The following is an 18,967-nucleotide window of genomic DNA, read 5'->3' as shown; positions in this document are numbered from 1 at the left end:
TCGGTGGGGGAAAACTTACTCCCCTTCTTTGCCTGGACCCCATGGGGCTTCAAGGGTAAATGTTGGCCCGAATCCTTCTCTTGGGCCCGGGTGAGAACTTTCTACAGTGTATAAAACTTGCTCCGGACCGACTTCCTATTAGAAGGACCCTTAGGTTTCAGAGCGTTGGCCGCCCACTAAGCCTCTCAGTTCCGTCCCAAAGCATCAGGGGAGAGAGTCGCGACTGGGAAAGCTATCCCATCGATGAGCCCTGCGCCGGAGGTTCTCCGGGTTTCCAATCGCCCCTCCGAGGTCGAAACAGACAGAAGGCGAGTTGCGTGCACAGACAGTTAGTTAATGGAAACCCTGTAAATCGGCTGTAAGTGCACCCAGGACCAAGAGGGAGGAAGGTGTAGGTAGTGATGGTTAGGGATGGGGCTAGGATGGGATGGGGTCCCTCGCACATTCTTACAGTTTAGAAAATGAAAACCCCTACTGTCACTCCCATTGTTCTTAATTTAGAAAAATAAATTCATTAAGGGAAATCGCACGGATAGGGAAACCCAAGCTCCCAGCGCGCCCCAAGCGGAGGAGTGCGCGGCTTCCCTTGGCAGTGAACCCGGCTGCGGCTGTCCCCCTCCCTGTCCCCCCCTCCCCCGCACTCCCTCCCCCGCTCCCCGGCGGGGCACTGCTACTACCGCGATCGCCACCTCACGCCGAAGGAATGCTCGAAGTATGCACACGTTCCCAAAAGTAGACCTCCTTCACCGCCGGAGGAGCATACATCACCCCGTGGCAGCCGTCCACCTTCCCAGGCGTTTCGTAACCGAGTAAACTGAGAGCTGGGAACAGCCCTCTATTAAGTAGCCCGCGGCGCGGAGCCTCTTCCCACTCGACGAAGGCGAGCCGCCCAGTTGCGTCCGCACGCGGGCAGCTGCGGTCCCCTGCTGTCTCCTCTCGTTCTGCGCTCCAGCCGCTCTTCCCGGGATCCTCTTCCTCCTCCTCCTCCTCAGGGTGGCCCGGCGCTGCCCAAGTCCCAGCAGCCGCCAGGTGCTCCTGGAGCGCCGCGCCGGTGGTCCGGGCGCACGGGGGTCGCAGCCAGCGCAGTCTGCTACCACGTTGCAAAGCCGCCGCTGCCCGGATCGTAGCCTCCGCAGGTCAGTCCGGCTTCCAGACGGTTTCCCTCGCTCCATCCCTCCCCAGGATAACTAGGGGAACTTGCTTCTAGCCTGGTGCTTGCTCCGCCCTAAGCCATTAAGGATCCCGGGCGAGGACCGTTTGGACTTGTAAGTGTGGAAATGTGCCCGAGATTTGCCAGGTATATCGGGGTTTTGTGATTCATTTTTGTCTTTGAGGGAGAAAGAATAGGAGCTTTTCGTAGGAGCTTATGCAGGCGGCTGTGTGTGTGCAGAAAGCACCCTGTTCGATGTTTCTGTTTGTTAGAGGAATCTAATCTGTGGATGCTGTCGATTTCAATGAAGGGCGCGCCGATTTCACTGTGGCCGCCCGTCCTTCATTGTCTCGCTACTGCAGCTTTGCTGGGGGTGCCGTCGTGCAGCCCGGGCGCAGGGAAGGTATTTTGGTGACGCATGGTGTGGAATTCTTTGGAGGGCCGCTGAGTGCTCTGCAGCTCGTCGAGGCCGCGCGGGTGTGTGTGGCATCTTGAGACAGATTCCTGGTCGAGTGTTCTGGCTCGTTCCTCTGCTTTTCAAAGCATCCGAGATGACGGGTTAGTCTAGTTCTAGGCAACTGAATCTTGGCTGAGTTTCCTTAGTTTCTGGAGAAAGCTCCCTCTCCCGACCTCTTCACGAGAGCATTGGTGGAGGCCCTACTCGGGGTCTGGGGAACCTCTTAGGTAGTTTCCATCCCAAATCCTAGAGAATGTAGGAATGAGAGAGTGTGGACGCCGGGTTCATTTAGGGATCGAAGACCTGTAGCCAGGAACCAGAAAAGGACTTAAAATCGAGCATCCTCAGGGAATCTCTGATGACCATTCGAGGCTTTCCAGTACCCCCTGCCCCTCACCTCAACCCGGACTATCTAAACTACGCTGGTTCGGGTAGGAGGGGGCAAGAAAGGAAATGAAATCTAAACTCGCCCTTGGCTAACCAAAGTCAAGGTCGCGGTGGGTAGAGGAAGTAGGTAGATAGATGTCAAGCAAGGGACCTAGAGGCACCCCCGAGAACGGGAGGGGGGGGCTGTAATTTCCTTTTTAAACTGTAAGTTAAGGGATTGACCTCTTCCACCGGGGTGGTAAGGGGGCAAGTTGGGAGAAGGAGACTCATCCCTTAAGACCATCCCCTCCCCCGCGGCAGTTGACTCATTTTCATTCATGAGGGTGAAGTGAGGGAATCCTCGCTGCCACGTAGGGGTAGCTGTTTTCAGACATCTATGTCTGAGATTGCTCAATGAAGTGTTGCTAAGCATTCAGATAAACGTTTGGCTAAAAGGAGATAAAACTTTAAAAAGAAAAAAAAAACCCGTAAGGACGGAATGCTTGGCTGGCTGGCTGAACTCAGTGTATGTTCAGATACCCGGCCGCAAAATGATTCATTCCTGCCACTGAATCAGGCAGTCGATAGGTGGCGCTCCAGACCCAGACAAAAGCGCCTCCGCTACCAGTTTTTTTTTTTTTTCTTCCTTTTTTCCTTGAGACTAGCGGTTTTAAAAAATATCTGCACAAGCTTTTCGGTGGGTAGATTGTCAGCGTTTAACTTTTCGTGAGCACGACTGCCAACTGAGTTGGAAATTATTATAGCAAAGTAAAGGCCAGATGACGGGAACAATGGGCCAGTCTCACTTCTTGCTTTTCACTGATGTAGAAGAGGGTTAGAAATGTCAAACAGTTGTTAATTAGGAAGAAAGAAATTGCTAGAGCCCTTGGATCTCCAGAGCAGCGCCAAAATTTTAATTTTGGCTTCATAAAAAAGAGCTCCGGGCAAATTTGGCACGCCTGCTTACCAGACATTTAAAATGCAATTTACACTCAGGCCTAGGAAAGCTGCCCTAACACATCGTGCCAATAATTTGGAAAGACCTGGTTGGAGCTTGTAAGGTTCTTTTCTCAAAGAGGGCTAGACCTTTGGCTCATTTTTGGATTCCCAAGCACGACTCCGTTTTTCAGGAGGCCTAGTCTGTTGCCTTACAATAATTTATGTACCCTGGAGTCAACTCTCTTTTTATATTTTACCTCTTGGCACCTTCCAAGTTCATTGCTAGCAGCTTTGGTCTCTGGATTGGACCTTAGATGTTTTAGAAGATTCCCTTCTGCCCACATGGATTAAGCACCTACTATGTGCTAGGAACCACAAAAATTGAATAAGGCTCTTTGTCTTTCAGGAATTACAAATTTAGTTATGATCAGGAAAAATCAGAATAGGACATATATTCTTCTCTGGAGCCCATATACCTGTAATCTTCTGGGATAAATGCACGGTTAAATGAAAAGATTATTACTGAAAATTTTCATAAAAATATCCTTGGGAAACAGACAAGAGAGTTTTGTCTTTTCTATTGCTTGTCCCCCTTTTATTATGTATTTCAGAGTTGTTTTCCCCCCTAATTCTGGGTAAAGGATTTATCAGATGTGAAGACAACACAGCTAGCAGGAGGGTCAGGTTTCGGCTGGCCTTACATATTTCTGTATAATCCATTTGAGACCTAAAGAGTTGCATATTTGTAGGCAGAACAAAATGAAGAAAAAAGAGAGTAAAAGAGGTTTATTATACTTTTCCAAATTACCCCGAGACCACTAAAGTACCGTTACCTAAAGAGTTCAGCAGCTAGGAAAAAGTGGCCGGCCAAATAAAATCCCCAGCTGGAAGAGACGTTTAGTTGAGTCAGAGATAAAATGACCTCTGAATTAGCCATCACGCAGGCAGGATGAAGTCATGTGGGGCCTGGTAAGTCCTTCACCCTGGATGCTAAGCAGGACCAGCCTCCAGGAAAACAGGACCCTCTTTAAACTTGAACTCCCTCTTAGTGCTATGATTAAACTGCTGTAGATGAACTTGACTTCCACTGCTCCACAATAAGCCCATTATATGCTGGGCTTGGCCCTGTTGATTATTAAGTCAGATATGGTAGGGTACTGGCCCAGGGCCAGGCTCCAGTTCTAACCTGGTTCCAGGCCTGCCCAGACCCGGTTCTGATTCGGCCACTGCTTCCTCCCGCAGATCCCTTCATGTGGCTGTGACTTCGCTGGCCCAGGCCAAACATGAGGACCAGGCTTCCCACAGCGCTCGCCATCCTGGGCGGGGCCCTGCTCCTGTCGTTCACTGAGGCAGAAGGTAAAAGACCCTTCTTTCCCCTCCCCCAGTGACAATGTTGAATTATAGAAAAGAAAAAAAGAAGTGAATCTTCCTTCTGAGCTCGCTCTGTTTCCCTGCACTTGATCTTTGCTCTCGGGGCTTCTCTCCTTCTGAGGAACTCCCTCTTCTACTGAGGTCTGTCCATTTCCCAGCTCTCCAGTCCAGCTCTTTCTATTCTGCTTCATCGGTTCTGTACAGTGCTGTGTGGTCGGTCTCCTTGCACTTGTCTCTGCGGTGTGCTGTCCACACTGCCACCTACCCTGCTGCCTTCCAAGAGGACCTGCTCTCCGGGAGGGGAGACAGCTGCTCCCACCTCGACAAAGAAGATACCTTCGGGTGCTACTCAGGAACCCCGGTGCGCCGGCGGGCGGCTGGCTCCAGTAGCTGGTAACCACCTGGCTTGGGGCTGCGACCTCCGTGAAGGCACAAAATAAAAGACTCCAACAGCGCTGGCTCTGCGCGTCTGTGTGTTTTGTGGGGAGCTCAGTCGGACAGGCGGACGAAGCAGACAAATAAAGTAGAAGCCAAAAGGCCCAGGGAATAGGTGGCAAGTAGAGATCCGGAGCCCGTGGTGTGTTCGCGTGGTCCAAAGTCGCTGCTGTTTCTGTCTGGTGCGCGGGATTCGGTGGGCAGTGGCCCCGGCCCAGCCCGGCGCAGACAGGTTGGGCCTGGGCCAAAGTTCTCAACCCCAGAAGCGAGCGGGCACCGGACCAGCCTGCCCCCCCCCCACCCCACCCCCTCCCTCGTGCTCCCAGCGTCGGACTGGAGTGCGGAGTTGGTCAGGGGCTGGGAGATGGGAAGTCCTGTCCCTCTGGAAAACGAAGGTCTTTTGATAGATTTTCAAGCTCACTTCTTTTTCTTGTGTGTCCTTCATGCCTTAATTTCTCAGTATTTGCTAAACACGCCATTTCTATGTATTAGCCAAATGGGGGCTTCCGTATGTCCTCATTTGTCATCGGAGACCTGACAACCTAGACTTTTTGTCCTGCGAGGTAATGGAGTGGTACCATGAAAGACATCTTAAGGTGTTTTTTTCCAATAAAGAAATGCCCTGATGGAGTTAAGAGAAAAAATAAATACTTCTCCGTGGGACAGTTGTGGAAGTTCCAGGGCGGGTTCTGCTCTTTCAGAGGTTGTGGGAAAGTAAAGACATTTCATGGCAACACTGAGACTTTAAAAAACTTCCTATTGCGTTTGATTTTCTACGTTAAGATTGCAGGTACGAAAAAATCCAGATCGGGGAAAGCAGAGAGTTTCCAAAATGCATGGCATGTTCAGAAAAGTGACAGAAACTTGCTGGCTTTTCTTATCTGATGAATGCTTTTGTGAATGGAGAGGCTTTTCAGAGTGGCGTCTGTGAAGTAAAGTCCAGAAGAGGTTGCATTTTATGCCCCTTTCTGTGTCATTGTTGGGAAGGAATTTTATTTGAGCAACTCTGGAAGCCCTGCTAAAGATATTTTTAGATAATTCGCTGAAGTGGCCTAGTTACTGCTCATTAAGAAAATAGTTATTTGAAAATCGGAAAGACTTGAGAATTCTTAGGAAAAGAATTAGGTTGGAAATGATGTAAGTGGAAAAAATCAATTCTGAATTGGATAATGGCTGGTTAGCAAAGGCAGTTAAAAAGAACACTTTGGTATCTCTTACTGATTATTTCCGTATTTCTCACATTTTGTCTTTTTAATTTGTATTTATTTCCACATGGTACAGCTCTTTCTGTTTGCTTCATAAGTGGTGTCTTTTCTTGTCTCTCATTCCTTCATATCAACATTTAATAATTATATTTTCATTGCATTCATTTTTTGACTTAATTCTCCAGTTTGCAACTGTCATATATTGTGAGCCACCAAATGAAAGCCACACATGTAACTTAAAGTCTTATGGTTGTCACATTAAAAAAGGAAGAAGAAACAGGAGACACTAATTTTTTGTAATATATTTAATATAATGTATCCTAATAATATCACCATATCATTTCATCATGTAATCAATATATAAATTATTAGTAAAATATTTTACATTTTTTGTACTAAGTCACTGAAGTTGAGTGTGCATTTTACGCTTGCAGCACATTTCACTTTGGAGTGACCACCTTTCAAGTGCTGGCAGCCACACGTGGTGGTAGCCCTGCGCTGGACAGCACATCCTCTGTGTTAACTTCAACTACTGGTCCCAGGAGCCTGGGAGGGCTACCAAAAGTTCTGGCCAAGGCCTTTCTGGGGACAATGAGCTAGACACAAAAGTCCTTTGAAATATGTCTGTTGGGGACATTTCAAAATTTTAATTCATGCCCCTGTTTCCTGCTATGTCATTTTAATATTAGTTCTAAAGTAGCCATAGTTATTTTTCTTTCCCTTTTGCAATTAATACTTGTACTGTTGTATTTCTAGCATTTTCCAGCAAATGTCTATTGACTTAATGTTTTTATATGCTAAAAACCCAATATTTTTTTGACATTATTTATAAAGTTTGGCATTCACTTTTTGCATTTCTCTTTTTTTATTAGTGGTACCATCTTTGTCTTGTTTTTCTTCTACCTACTTATACAAGGAACTTTATTTTTCCTTGCACAGTAGTTTGTCCTATAGAAATAAGAGTGAGAGTGATTTTTTTGCCTTTGGAATTGTAATTTTTAGGTACAACATAGACTTTATTAACCTTGCCACTTGGCCAGTGCTCTGAGTGACCTAGAGTTATAAAATAAAATGAACAATAGGGTATTATCAATTCATCAGTGAGTTGAAGCCATATGCTTTATTACCTTGTGTTTAGGTTAAAAGACTAATTAATATGTATTTCTATAATTCTATGTCAAAGTTATATCAGAAATTTCAGATAGAAGAGAACTCATAGATTATCTATTTTAATTCTCTCCTCTTCCACATGAGAAAATGAGGAGCGGAGAGGCTGAATGATTGCATAAACCAGCATGGTTACCTAGGGACAAGGCTTAAACAGACAAGACCCAGGTCTTCTAGGCCTGGCGTAGTGCTAGTTTGCCCATACTGTGCTTCTTTTCTTGTTCAGAAATTGGTCAACAGAGTCAGTTTAATGAGGGAACACATAATATAATGTGTACAAATGATTCATTACTTGTCTGAAGTATTACATTTTCAACTGGTTATTTTTGGTATCTGAGAAATACAAATGAAATTAACATCTATATCATGGCGAAGATTATTAAATTTATACTAGTTTTGGATGGAAAATTTAAGCTAATGCCTTTTAAATATAGTAAAATCACTCTCTGCACACTTGTAAAGTTATCCACCATTAGGGTAGCATTATTTGTAGTGTTATTTTCCCAAAGATTAGCCTACAGTTCTTACCAGTTTATCAAGATTGTGTTTTTGTAGTATGTTCTCAGTTTTTCTTTATCTTTAACACATTTTTGTACTTATCAAAAACTTATTAGACTATTCTCCTTTCACCTGTTCATCTTTCCATCCATCCATCCATCCATCTCTGCACAGTTTGTACACTCTTGGATGTTTCTTCCTTTTGAGTGCCATGATTTAAGAATTTTGTTTTTTAAAAATTATGTGTCAGGGTAGACACTTTAGTTTTAAAATCAGTTGAACAAGTGTGTTAAGTTAGTTTGCCAAATGCTATCTGTATCTGATTTGGAGATATCTAAGTACTGTATATTTATTATTGAACAGGCATCAAATACTCTTTTTTTATAGAGTAGAGAGAAATATATATGTGCATATTAATAGTTAACTAAGTGTAAATATTGTTTTTTCTCTTTTTAAAAATTTAATCTTTATTGTATTTTTCCCATTATCCTTTAGTCCCTTTATACCCCCAGCCCCCAGCAATCACCACACTGTTGTCCATGGGTCCTTTCTTTTACTTAAATATTTCTTATTCTTTCTGTTTAACTCAGTATCTAAGAAAGTTGTACATGCTGAGTCACAGCATGGGATCAAAGTTTTGCTGCTTATTCACTGTGTTAACCCCTCTGAATTTCACTGACCCAGCTATGAAACTGGGATAACACCTGCTATGGTGGATTGTTATGAGAAGAAAAAGAAACAATTATAAAGTGGTTTAGGGAACACAGAATGCTGCTTGTGATGATGTAAGGGCAGTTGTGAGTTATTTTTATGGAAAAAAAATAAAATTAATGAAAATACCTTTTGCGTTGTTTTAAATTGATAGCAGTCCATACTCACACCTACTTTGTTATCTTTTCTTTTCATGAAACAAACCAAAAATGTGTAAATTGCATGGCAATTCTGAAAGGTTTTATGTGTGGTAAGTGTGGCAGGAAGAAAGGCGGAGTGGGTTGTCTGTTGTACACATGCTGGTTGGCCATTCTTTCCTACTTTTGATTCCCAAGTACCACATCTGAGTTTCTATGCACACCTTCAATTCCTCTGAAATGTTAAAGACTTTTCCCAACAGTCAATTTTTCAGTTTTTCTGGAATCCTGGTCATTTGGAAACCAACAAGGTGGGCCGCTGCTGCCCTTCAGCAGTTTTAACCTAATGTCTGCTGCTTCAGGTCAATTTCCTTACAAGGTTGGTGGTACTGTTTTTCCATGTACTGATTTTTTTAAAGCATGCTCAGGCCAGTTGTGTCTGCCTTTGCATTAAATTTGTCCTGAGCCATTGCTACTGGAACAATATTTTATAATGATATTCTTAATAGCCATTGTCCTATTAACATTTGTTGCATGCTTGTTATACTAAGTGATGATGACAGCTGAACCTTGCATTATGGTCAGACAGCAGAATGTTGAACAATTAAACCATGCATGTAGATTAATAGTCTAATCTCACTGCCTGTGTATGGATAGTAGGGAAATAACATTCATTCCATTACTAGTGTATCCAATTAAAAAAAACAGCCATCTCCTACAGTTGTAAGCAGCAGTTTGTTAAAGCAAACGTTTGCTTTATTTCCATTTAAACATATTAATATTACATAAATCCCTAACCCCAGTTAAATTCTATGACCCATGTCTCAAAGCTACTGCTGTGTTTCAATTGAACTCTGTGAAAACCTACAAAGAGATTTTAATCTCTCAAAAATTCTGACTCACGAGGAATACTCTCAGACTTAAAGACTTTAAGAAGACTACAGCTGAAAGTCTTCTTACTTTGTTGACCTGCTTCAAGAGCAATAATTTGTAATGCATTGACCATGCACTGACAGTGAGTCAGTCCAAGGCTGCATGATGAGGCATGAACATTGCAGGGAGGATATCATTATAAAATATTTCTGAAACGTCTTTGTGTAATGACTATTGTACATGGAGGCTTTTGTTCATTGTGGGAAACTAAAAACAAGTCAACATTTTATTGACACGTGCATGATGCTGTACGGTTTTGTATGTAAACTCTTTCTGTACTTTTCAGTTATTCCTTTCATTGACTTCTCCAAGTTTTTATGCACAGTCATGTCTCCAGATTGCTGATTCTTCTTCACTGTTCTCTTTAAGTTCTGTAAATAAATGTCCATAAATATACATTGATGTTGTCTTTCCATAATTAACCATTGTTTTAAAGAGGACCATACTGGCATTTTAACTTAAAATGCCATTTCTAGTATGGAGTATACCTGCTGCAAAGGAAAAGAACAGTGTTGGTTTACACCTTGCAAACATACAACAATAGGTGTAAACAGGCAGAATATTCATTTTATAAACATCTGTATATTATTCTATACATTTATAAATTATGAACATCTCTTATTATTTAAGTTTTTGTTTATATGACTATGAATATACATTAAATGTATATATTTTGTGAAATATAGCAGTGCTAAATTTCCCATGATTACTTCTTTTCATTAAAATACAGTTTCATCTCTGCCACACACACAAAAATTAATAGCAAGACTTCAATGCAGAGAATGAACGAAAAACATCATTGATTCTTTTCCACATAATGGAAAAAGAAAGTATTATGTCAATGTTCTAAATGAACTTCTATGGTTGTAAGCAGGTTGTGATATGGCATGCTTATTCAAAATGCACTCAGCATGTATTGAAATTCTTTTAATTGTTCTGTGAATTGTTTGCATACGTGGTTATTACATGTGATCTCATTGTACTTGTATGTACTTGTATCCAAATATGTTTCTATTATGCTTGATTTTGCTGGCCATTCTTGGATGACCTAGCAACTCAAGAATCAAAAGTGTTTTGTGCTGTCTTCTATAATATGTATACTCTGTGATGTTTTGTCATATCTTGTCAGCTTTTAATTTTATTCTTATCCAACAAGATATCTTTTATATTTGTTGGAAACAAATTTATGCAAAGACAATTTAGTAAGCTTTGCTCAACACAATTCTTATTAATTAAATTGACCATTTTCTGAAATTGGAAAGTGTGACTGATATCAACTCTCTCTTTTGCAGTTGACCCACCTTCAGACTTGAATTTTAAAATTATAGATGAAAATACTGTTCACATGTCATGGGCAAGACCAACTGATCCAATCGTGGGCTACAGAATAACAGTGGACCCTACAACAGGTAAGTTTTGCTCTTAGGAGCATCAAAGATAGTACAATACACTCTTGTTCCCTCCTTTCATTCTATATAAGGAATCCAAGATTTAGAAAACCTGAGAGATTTAGCCAGTGCCACCAGATATTTGGTGGGACTCAGGTCTCCAGATTTCTAGCATAGTAGTCACTGTTGTATTTTTATAGTGTTGAGGTTTATTAACATGATTTGCTGTGCTAAGCTGTTATTAAAAATGGACTTTTTTTGGTACCTGATTGCTGGCAATCTTTGAATTTTTCACTTCTTGAGAGTCTTCTTGAATTACTAATATTTCCAGCATGTAAAGTGTCAAGTGATGAAAGGAGTTGTTACACCTCACCCAGTGCCTTACACACTTCAGTACTCAGGAGACGTTATTCTGGGCTAATGGTGAGCTACCACGATGAAAGATAACTTCAGTTATGTGGATTCTATAGATCCCAGGCTAGGAGTCTGAAAAAAATTGTTTTGATTGCTCTTAAGAGCAATATTTAGTATTCATTATGTTGCCCAAGTGTGGAGAACAAGTCTCTATTGATTAACTTTTAGTTCTGACATGTAATGGGAAAATAATCATTTCCGCTGACACTGACTGAATGGTTGGAAAAAGTCTTGATAGGCTGACAGTAGAGATGAATGATGTCAGCATAACTTATCACCAGCACTGTGTTTACTTATGGTTTTTAAAGATACCCATGATTTTAAGTGCTGATTGATTAGGGAATTGGGAAACTATTTTTAAAATATGATCTGAGGACTTAAAAAGAGGTCAAGATTTACTTTTTCTGCCCTGGCTGATGTGGCTTAGTGGATTGAGCACCAGCCTAGAATCCAAAGGGCTGCCGGTTTGATTCCCAGTCAGGGCACATTCCTGGGTTGCAGGCCAGGTCCCCAGTGAGGGGCACATGAGAGGCAACCACACATTGACGTTTCTCTCCCTCTCTTTTTGTCTCCCTTATCCTCTCACCAAAAATTAGTAAATAAAATCTTTAAAAAGCTTTTAAAAAAAGAATTTGTTTTTTCTTTTTTGAATAATTGCTCTCCAATATGTTTGCAGTCAGCAAATTCATTCATTCCAAAGCAGAAAAACAGCTGAAAAAGGGTCTATTCAGTTTCCAGTTGTTACAAACCACTGACTTCTATATTCCCCAAGCTAGTACAGGGACCACCCAACACAGCAGGGCCCTGGTGTCTTGGGGGCCCTGGTTGGTTCTGCAATGCTCTACATATAAACCAGGAGCATTTCTCAGAGTCCTCTTACATCTGTTACCTTTTTGGATTATTTATGTTTCAATGAAAATTTAATATAATTAAATTTTAAAACTCAATATAATTTAATATAATTTTAATGTAGTTAAAATTTAAAAATCTTAATAAGCACTTAGTCCTTAGGGACTACTGTGTTTCCTGATTAATTTGTAATTTAACACAATCTAGAGGGAAGTACATAAGTTATTAATAGGTAAATAAACATTAGGTACACTGTGCCTTGAAAGACTTGGTACTGAGTTGATGCGGAGGAGCCTGGTCGCCCAGTAAGGCGTGCACCCGTCGGGTGTGGAGGCTCTTTGCTTCCACACTGTTTCCCATGGAGGTTAATAGTAGCCTATGGGGTTTATTGCCCTGGAGTTGATTTTCATTTTTTTTTCTCTTTCTCTGCTCTCCTCCAATGCATAATTTAATATTAAATTATTTCTTATTTTATATCTCATTTGTAAAAAAGTGTGTTATTTATTATTAATCTTCCAAAACAATAAAAGATTTTTGGTTTGCTATTCTGGTGTATCTTTAATCTAGAGGAATCCTTGAGTCCTCAAACAAATATTGAATATGCTTGTAACAAGAAAAGGCAATGCCAGTCTATTCATTGAATTTCTAGAATTCAAAGTTTTGGTTGTGAAGGACAGTGAAACACAATGTTTAGATGTTCTGAAAACTAGTATATATTGAATTTTTCAGATTTTGAGTGTATGTGGGAATTACATCATATTGTATTGTACATGAAAAGTTTTGTTACATTCATATTTTCCTTTCTATATTTCCAGATGGGCCCACTAAAGAATTTACCCTGGCAGCTAGTACCACTGAAACTTTATTATCAGACCTTATACCTGAAATAGAATATGTGGTGACAATCACTTCATATGATGATGTGGAAGAAAGTGTGCCAGTTATAGGCCAACTCACAAGTAAGCACACATATAAAGTACTTTTATTCTTTTTGTTCATGTTGCAGAAGATTTCTCCAACTTTCACATTTACTTTGTTACCATGCAGAGTTAATTTATATCAGTATTAACTATTCTTCTTAGAATAGACATTTTTATGATCCTAGTTATTAGTGGATGTGAATAATTCATTCCTGATTTATAACCCTAACCTCTGGAATCATCAGGAATGTTATGAATGAAAACTGTTAAAAACATTAAAGTTTGCCAGGCAACAACATTAATATCTTTTTGAAATGTAGCTAAAACTCACTAAACTCACTAAAAATAATTTAGTTGCAAGGAAATGCATATTTGGCTGTATTCTATTAACAGCTAGTCATGGACCGTACATTTGAAAGACAATGCATTTATTTTATTTTTAGAAAGTATTTGTATGGGTTCATTTCCTTCTGTAATAATCAGCTTTTGACTCAGTTCAAACAGGTGGTCCGACGAAGCCAGGGGAGAAGAAACCTGGAAAAACAGAGGTACAAAGTAAGTATTTCCTTTAGTATTTTTGGTTAGATTTGTAGAAGTCATAAAGGTAATATGAAGATGTTTCAGCCCTGGCTGGTGTGGCTCAATGGATTGTGAACTGAAATTTCACTGGTTCAATTCCCAGTCAGGGCACATGCCTGGGTTGTGCGGGCCAGGTCCCCAGTTGGGGCTGTGTGAAAAGCAACCGAAGTTTCTTTCGCACATCGATGTTTCTCTCCCTCTCTTTCTCCTTCTCTTCCCCTATCTCTAAAAATAAATAAATAAGATCTTTTAAAAAATGTTTCAAATATATACATAGTCTGATCTCATTTCTATGTTATTTTCTATAAGCTTTGTCTAGAAGTACAGACAATGTAATAGTAATGTATGACTAAGCAGTTATAATATCTACGTTTTGACTTTCTAGCCAATTTTTCACTGTGTTTACTAAATATTATTTTTACTAGAAGTGCTTTGAAGTTGTGGGTGTTCAAATTTTTCTTCAGGATTTTGGCACTAGGTGAAAAATAAGCCTCATCACTGGACTTAACTCATATCTCAAAGACAAACTGATAGAAATCGGTGGTAGCTTAGGGATGTGTGAGAAATGTGAGGCTGGAACAGAAGGAAGATGCTCCCATAGTGTTATAAGCAATTCGGTTGCCATGAAAATGTATATTTCCAGGTCTGTGTATATCTTATGCTCATGTCTGGGGCATTTACATGACCTTGGTTGATGGCAGTTGTAGCCTTGTCCAGAGCCTCATAAGACATAATTGGTAAGTGGGTACCTTTGTAATCGAATGAAAGCAATTTTATTTACTGTAGGTTTTGCATTTTCTTGACTCCTTTTGCCTTACATTGCTTTGTCTGATTTATTGGGACAGACCGTTAAGGGGTTTCTTGGACTCTAATTTTACTACCTTGGATAAGTTGGATTTATGACCCAGGATGACAATAAAAAGATTGTGAACACAAAGCCTCCTTTATCTGGAGTTTTCCATTCTAGATCACTGTTTATCATTCTTTCTGATGTCTAATAAACTAAAATGAAGTATGCAGTTACAATGCTAATATTTTTCCTGAACCACCAATATTTATTTTATATCAAAGCATTATGACAAATATTGACTTTTCAATAGACATAAATTGGCCCATTAAATAGTGTGCAAAAAATTTTGGGGCATGCAACTTTCATTTTGCTTGCAAAATTTTCCAGGACCCTTTTCTCCTCTTACTAGGCAAATACTTTATTATTATTGTTATTATCCACCAGCTGACCACAAGGACAAAAACATTTTCAGAAAATTCACTCAGTATTGCCTTACAAATATAGATTTTCATGAAAACTGACCTGTTCTCCTGACCACAGAGAGTTGTAAAAGCAAGTCATTGCATTTTAGTAACTTAAGGATAGCATGTTCATTTTTACTTTTACTTTTGAATTAAAATGTTTTTCCTCCTCTTTGGTTAGTAGTAGGTTTTTGTCATCAAATTTAAATACATTGATAATTAAGACGCCAAGATATTCTGGCTATCTTACATCATATTTGTGCTTGTTTTTACTTCTGTTAGGGTTTATTAGCCCTCTAGACTAACCACTGCAAACTTTAGACAATTATATTGAAAAATGAAGGAGAACGTTAACAGATTTGCTCATTTCTTCAACTCAACAGCATTTGCTTGAATGGTATAGCATTTGTTTTGTATTTGTTTATTGCTAAATACCAGGGGGTAAAAACACTTTGCTTACATTTCCTTTTTACATATCCCAGATACTTTATATAATTTTTACTTGTAGAAGAGAGGAGCGAGGATACAATCTAAAAATAGGTTGATAGCATAAATACTTGGGTCACATGCTCTTGGAGAGTAGGCCATCTATCTATTTCTCTTCTTGCATGTCTTATTTAGCAATTTAAAGACATATAGTTTCATAAATGCATTTTCATGAAGACACTGAAAGTGCTTCTATGTGTGCTAATAAAATTTTATATTCTTCTGTGCATGCTGGTTATGGGTGAAGACCAATGTGAATATTTTCTAATGGTCAGAATGACTTAAGGAGCCAACATTTTTGCAATGTTAGTTTGTTTTCCTTTAGTGACAGATAGATTTAATAATGCATCATTTAAACATATCTCAAATGTATTTCAGAATGCTCTGTCAGTGCCTGGACTGACTTAGTGTTCCTTGTGGATGGCTCATGGAGTGTGGGAAGAAATAATTTCAAGTACATTTTAGACTTTATTGCTGCTCTTGTGTCTGCTTTTGACATTGGGGAAGAGAAGACAAGGGTCGGAGTCATTCAGTACAGCTCTGACACCAGGACTGAATTTAACTTAAACCAGTACTACCAAAGGGATGAGCTTCTTGCTGCAATTAAAAAAATCCCATACAAAGGTGGCAACACAATGACAGGTATGTTTTACAAATTTCGTTATTGTTGAAAATAAATGAAAAACCTGTTTGGGAAAGAAATGAAGTATTGCACAATTATGATACGTTAGATAATTTTGAAATTAATCACAGCTTTTGACTTTGGCAAAATTGTGTAAGGCAGGGTGAATGAATGTAATATTTCTTTTTATTTCAGGAGATGCCATTGATTACTTAATTAAAAATACTTTCACGGAATCTGCTGGAGCAAGAGCTGGCTTTCCTAAAGTGGCAATTATAATTACAGACGGCAAATCCCAGGACGAAGTGGAGGTTCCGGCAAGAGAGCTTCGCAATATCGGGGTTGAAGTTTTCTCTTTGGGTAGGTCAAGTTTTATTATTTTTATTTTAGAACTTTTCAGTACTTAATGCTTAGGAAGATGAAGGGTTGCCTTCTCAGGGAAGGATGCTGTTACTGCATTGTATAGTGTAGTATTAAAGCCACATCGCCCTTGAGTAAAAAATTCGGCTTGTCTGTTTCTCAAACGTAACTCCCTTAGCATATGCATTAAGTGCGGTGGTATTCACGTTCTTTGCCAGCCCTCTACTCTTCAAAGAATGCTGGACCAATGATTCTAATAAAGATCCTCCTTGTATTATCATTAAGTGTTTTTTATGTTTCCTACATTGTGTAATACCTGAAGAATTCAGAGGGTTCCATCCAGCTCATTTAGACTCTGGAAGAGAAAAGTATTATCTTTACAGATGGCAGGGACAAATGATGGTGTGGTCAGCAGGAGGGCCCAGTCTGTTTTCCTGACCATTTGTTTTCATCTTTGGCTGGTCGCTTTAGGTGAAATTATAAAATGCCTTTGTCATTTGAACAGCTACACTTTCGTTATGGAGCAAAGCAATTCTGGTTTATTACTGAATAAGGATTTGAAAATGTCTTCACTTGTGAAAGACTGAGAAAACGAAGATTTTCCCCAGTTCAGCACCTTTCTCATTTTACTATGTCGTTTTCATTTTGTTTTTAAGGCATTAAAGCTGCAGATGCAAAAGAACTCAAACAAATTGCCTCCACACCTTCACTAAACCATGTTTTCAACGTGGCCAACTTTGATGCGATTGTGGATATTCAGAATGAGATCATCTCGCAGGTGTGCTCCGGTGTCGATGAACAACTTGGTGAATTGGTTAGTGGAGAGGAAGGTGAGTGGAATTGCTGTGTGCTCTGTGTGATCATCTACTGTTGCGGGCTGATGTAACAATTAGCACTATATCTTCTGGGAAATTGATTCCATTGACAAATGTGAAATTTTGAAGACTTGGTCTGAAATATCTTAAAGTACTTTATGTTTTGTGTTAAGTACATGGCTGTGTTCTACATTGAGTAAGGATAGAAATTTTTTGGATTTCAGTATTTGTTAGTATGTATGTTGTAAACCACTGTTTCACCACCTCCTGCTGGTGGCATTATGAATGTTGCTGAACTATTTTTTGTTACCTTGAAATGAGTGGAAATGAAACTGTCTAAAATGATAAAAATCTGTCATTTTAGACTTGGTGAATTCTTTACCTTTCTTGGAATACTATAAAGTGTCTCTTTAAACATTATATTTTTATCTTATAATATTACTAAAAGGGAAAAATTTCTGAAGAATTAAGTTATTGATTTAACAAATATTATCAATACCTGGGAATGAAGACAATGAGTAAGTGGAAAATTTGGTTCCAGAGAAGAATTAGGCATCAGATGTCCTATCATTAATTTCTTCCAAGGACTTTCTTTTTTTCCCTACACGTCCTAGCTTCCTGACCTAAAATCTGGCACCAAGTTTCTCTTGCTTCGGTGGGTACAGGTGGACATGGAAGGCTGAGGTTGGACAACTCTCCCTGATACATTTGTGATTAATTTAAATGAGGAGAATTAAAGGTCCAAACCTATAGACCTAATTAATAGGGTTGCATCCCACTGTTTTTTTAATCACTGTTCTGCTTGTTACTTTTTAGTTATTGAGCCTCCCTCAGATTTGGTTGCAACAGAAGTTTCATCAAAATACATTAAGCTAAGTTGGACCCCATCTCCTAGCCCAGTGACTGGATATAAAGTCCTCCTTATGCCAATGACCACCGGAAGCCGACAGCATGCTCTGAGTGTGGGGCCTCAGACGACCTCACTCAGTGTTCGTGACCTCTCAGCAGACACAGAATATCAGATCAGTGTTTCTGCCATGAAGGGACTGACATCCAGCGAACCTGTTTCAATAATGGAGAAGACTCAGCCAATGAAAGTGCAAGTGGGTAAGTTAATAGGTGATCATTGGGTTTGGGATATGTGAAGGCCCATTTGATAGTATGTCTTACTGATTCAGATCTAATTTTAATCAAAGTATTTGCAATATATAGCTATATTTTCATGATTAATTTGTACTTATTGAATTTATTTGGCTTTCTTTCATTTTACAGAATGCTCACGTGGTGTGGATATAAAAGCTGATATTGTGTTTTTGGTTGATGGTTCGTACAGCATCGGGATTGCCAACTTTGTTAAAGTTAGAGCCTTTTTAGAAGTTCTCGTAAAAAGTTTTGAGATTTCACCAAATAGAGTGAAGATAAGTCTTGTCCAGTACAGCCGGGATCCTCACACTGAGTTCACTTTGGAAAGATTCACCAAAGTTGAAGATATAATCGAAGCAATAAACACCTTCCCCTACAGAGGAGGATCTACCAACACTGGGAAAGCAATGACTTATGTCAGAGAGAAAATATTTGTGCCTAGCAAGGGTTCAAGAAGCAACGTACCGAAGGTCATGATTCTTATCACTGATGGCAAATCTTCAGATGCTTTCAGAGATCCTGCTATAAAACTAAGGAATTCAGATGTTGAAATCTTTGCAGTTGGTGTGAAAGATGCTGTTCGATCAGAATTAGAAGCTATTGCCTCTCCTCCTGCGGAGACACATGTGTTCACAGTAGAAGATTTTGATGCTTTTCAGAGGATATCTTTTGAACTCACACAGTCCATCTGTCTTAGAATTGAGCAAGAATTGGCAGCTATAAAGAAAAAAGGTTAGTAGTCTTTGTAGAGTAAAAGTTACCTCTTTGTGA

General features: G+C 39.9%; 1 protein-coding gene across 3 annotated transcripts in view; it reads left to right on the top strand.

Moving 5' to 3' along the window:
- The first annotated feature begins 756 nt into the window (after window positions 1-756).
- The window catches only part of COL12A1 (collagen type XII alpha 1 chain), a 110,450-nt gene continuing 92,239 nt past the window's right edge, over window positions 757-18,967 (top strand). For 2 of the 3 annotated variants that reach the window (XM_053913968.2, XM_053913969.2), the window contains exons 1-10: window positions 757-1,136; window positions 4,155-4,268; window positions 10,662-10,778; window positions 12,836-12,979; window positions 13,436-13,495; window positions 15,635-15,898; window positions 16,074-16,238; window positions 16,895-17,068; window positions 17,870-18,160; window positions 18,326-18,928. In XM_053913968.2, coding sequence (XP_053769943.1) covers window positions 4,196-4,268; window positions 10,662-10,778; window positions 12,836-12,979; window positions 13,436-13,495; window positions 15,635-15,898; window positions 16,074-16,238; window positions 16,895-17,068; window positions 17,870-18,160; window positions 18,326-18,928 — 1,891 coding nt within the window. In that variant the 5' untranslated portion in view covers window positions 757-1,136; window positions 4,155-4,195. The remainder of the gene's footprint in view (window positions 1,137-4,154; window positions 4,269-10,661; window positions 10,779-12,835; window positions 12,980-13,435; window positions 13,496-15,634; window positions 15,899-16,073; window positions 16,239-16,894; window positions 17,069-17,869; window positions 18,161-18,325; window positions 18,929-18,967) is intronic. The other variant, XM_071219713.1, reaches the window with a different exon arrangement.

The sequence above is a fragment of the Desmodus rotundus genome, chromosome 11, assembly GCF_022682495.2.
Source record: "Desmodus rotundus isolate HL8 chromosome 11, HLdesRot8A.1, whole genome shotgun sequence".
NCBI lineage: Eukaryota > Metazoa > Chordata > Mammalia > Chiroptera > Phyllostomidae > Desmodus > Desmodus rotundus.
Note: the sequence above shows the minus strand (reverse complement) of the source record. Positions and strands in the feature narration are given on the sequence as shown.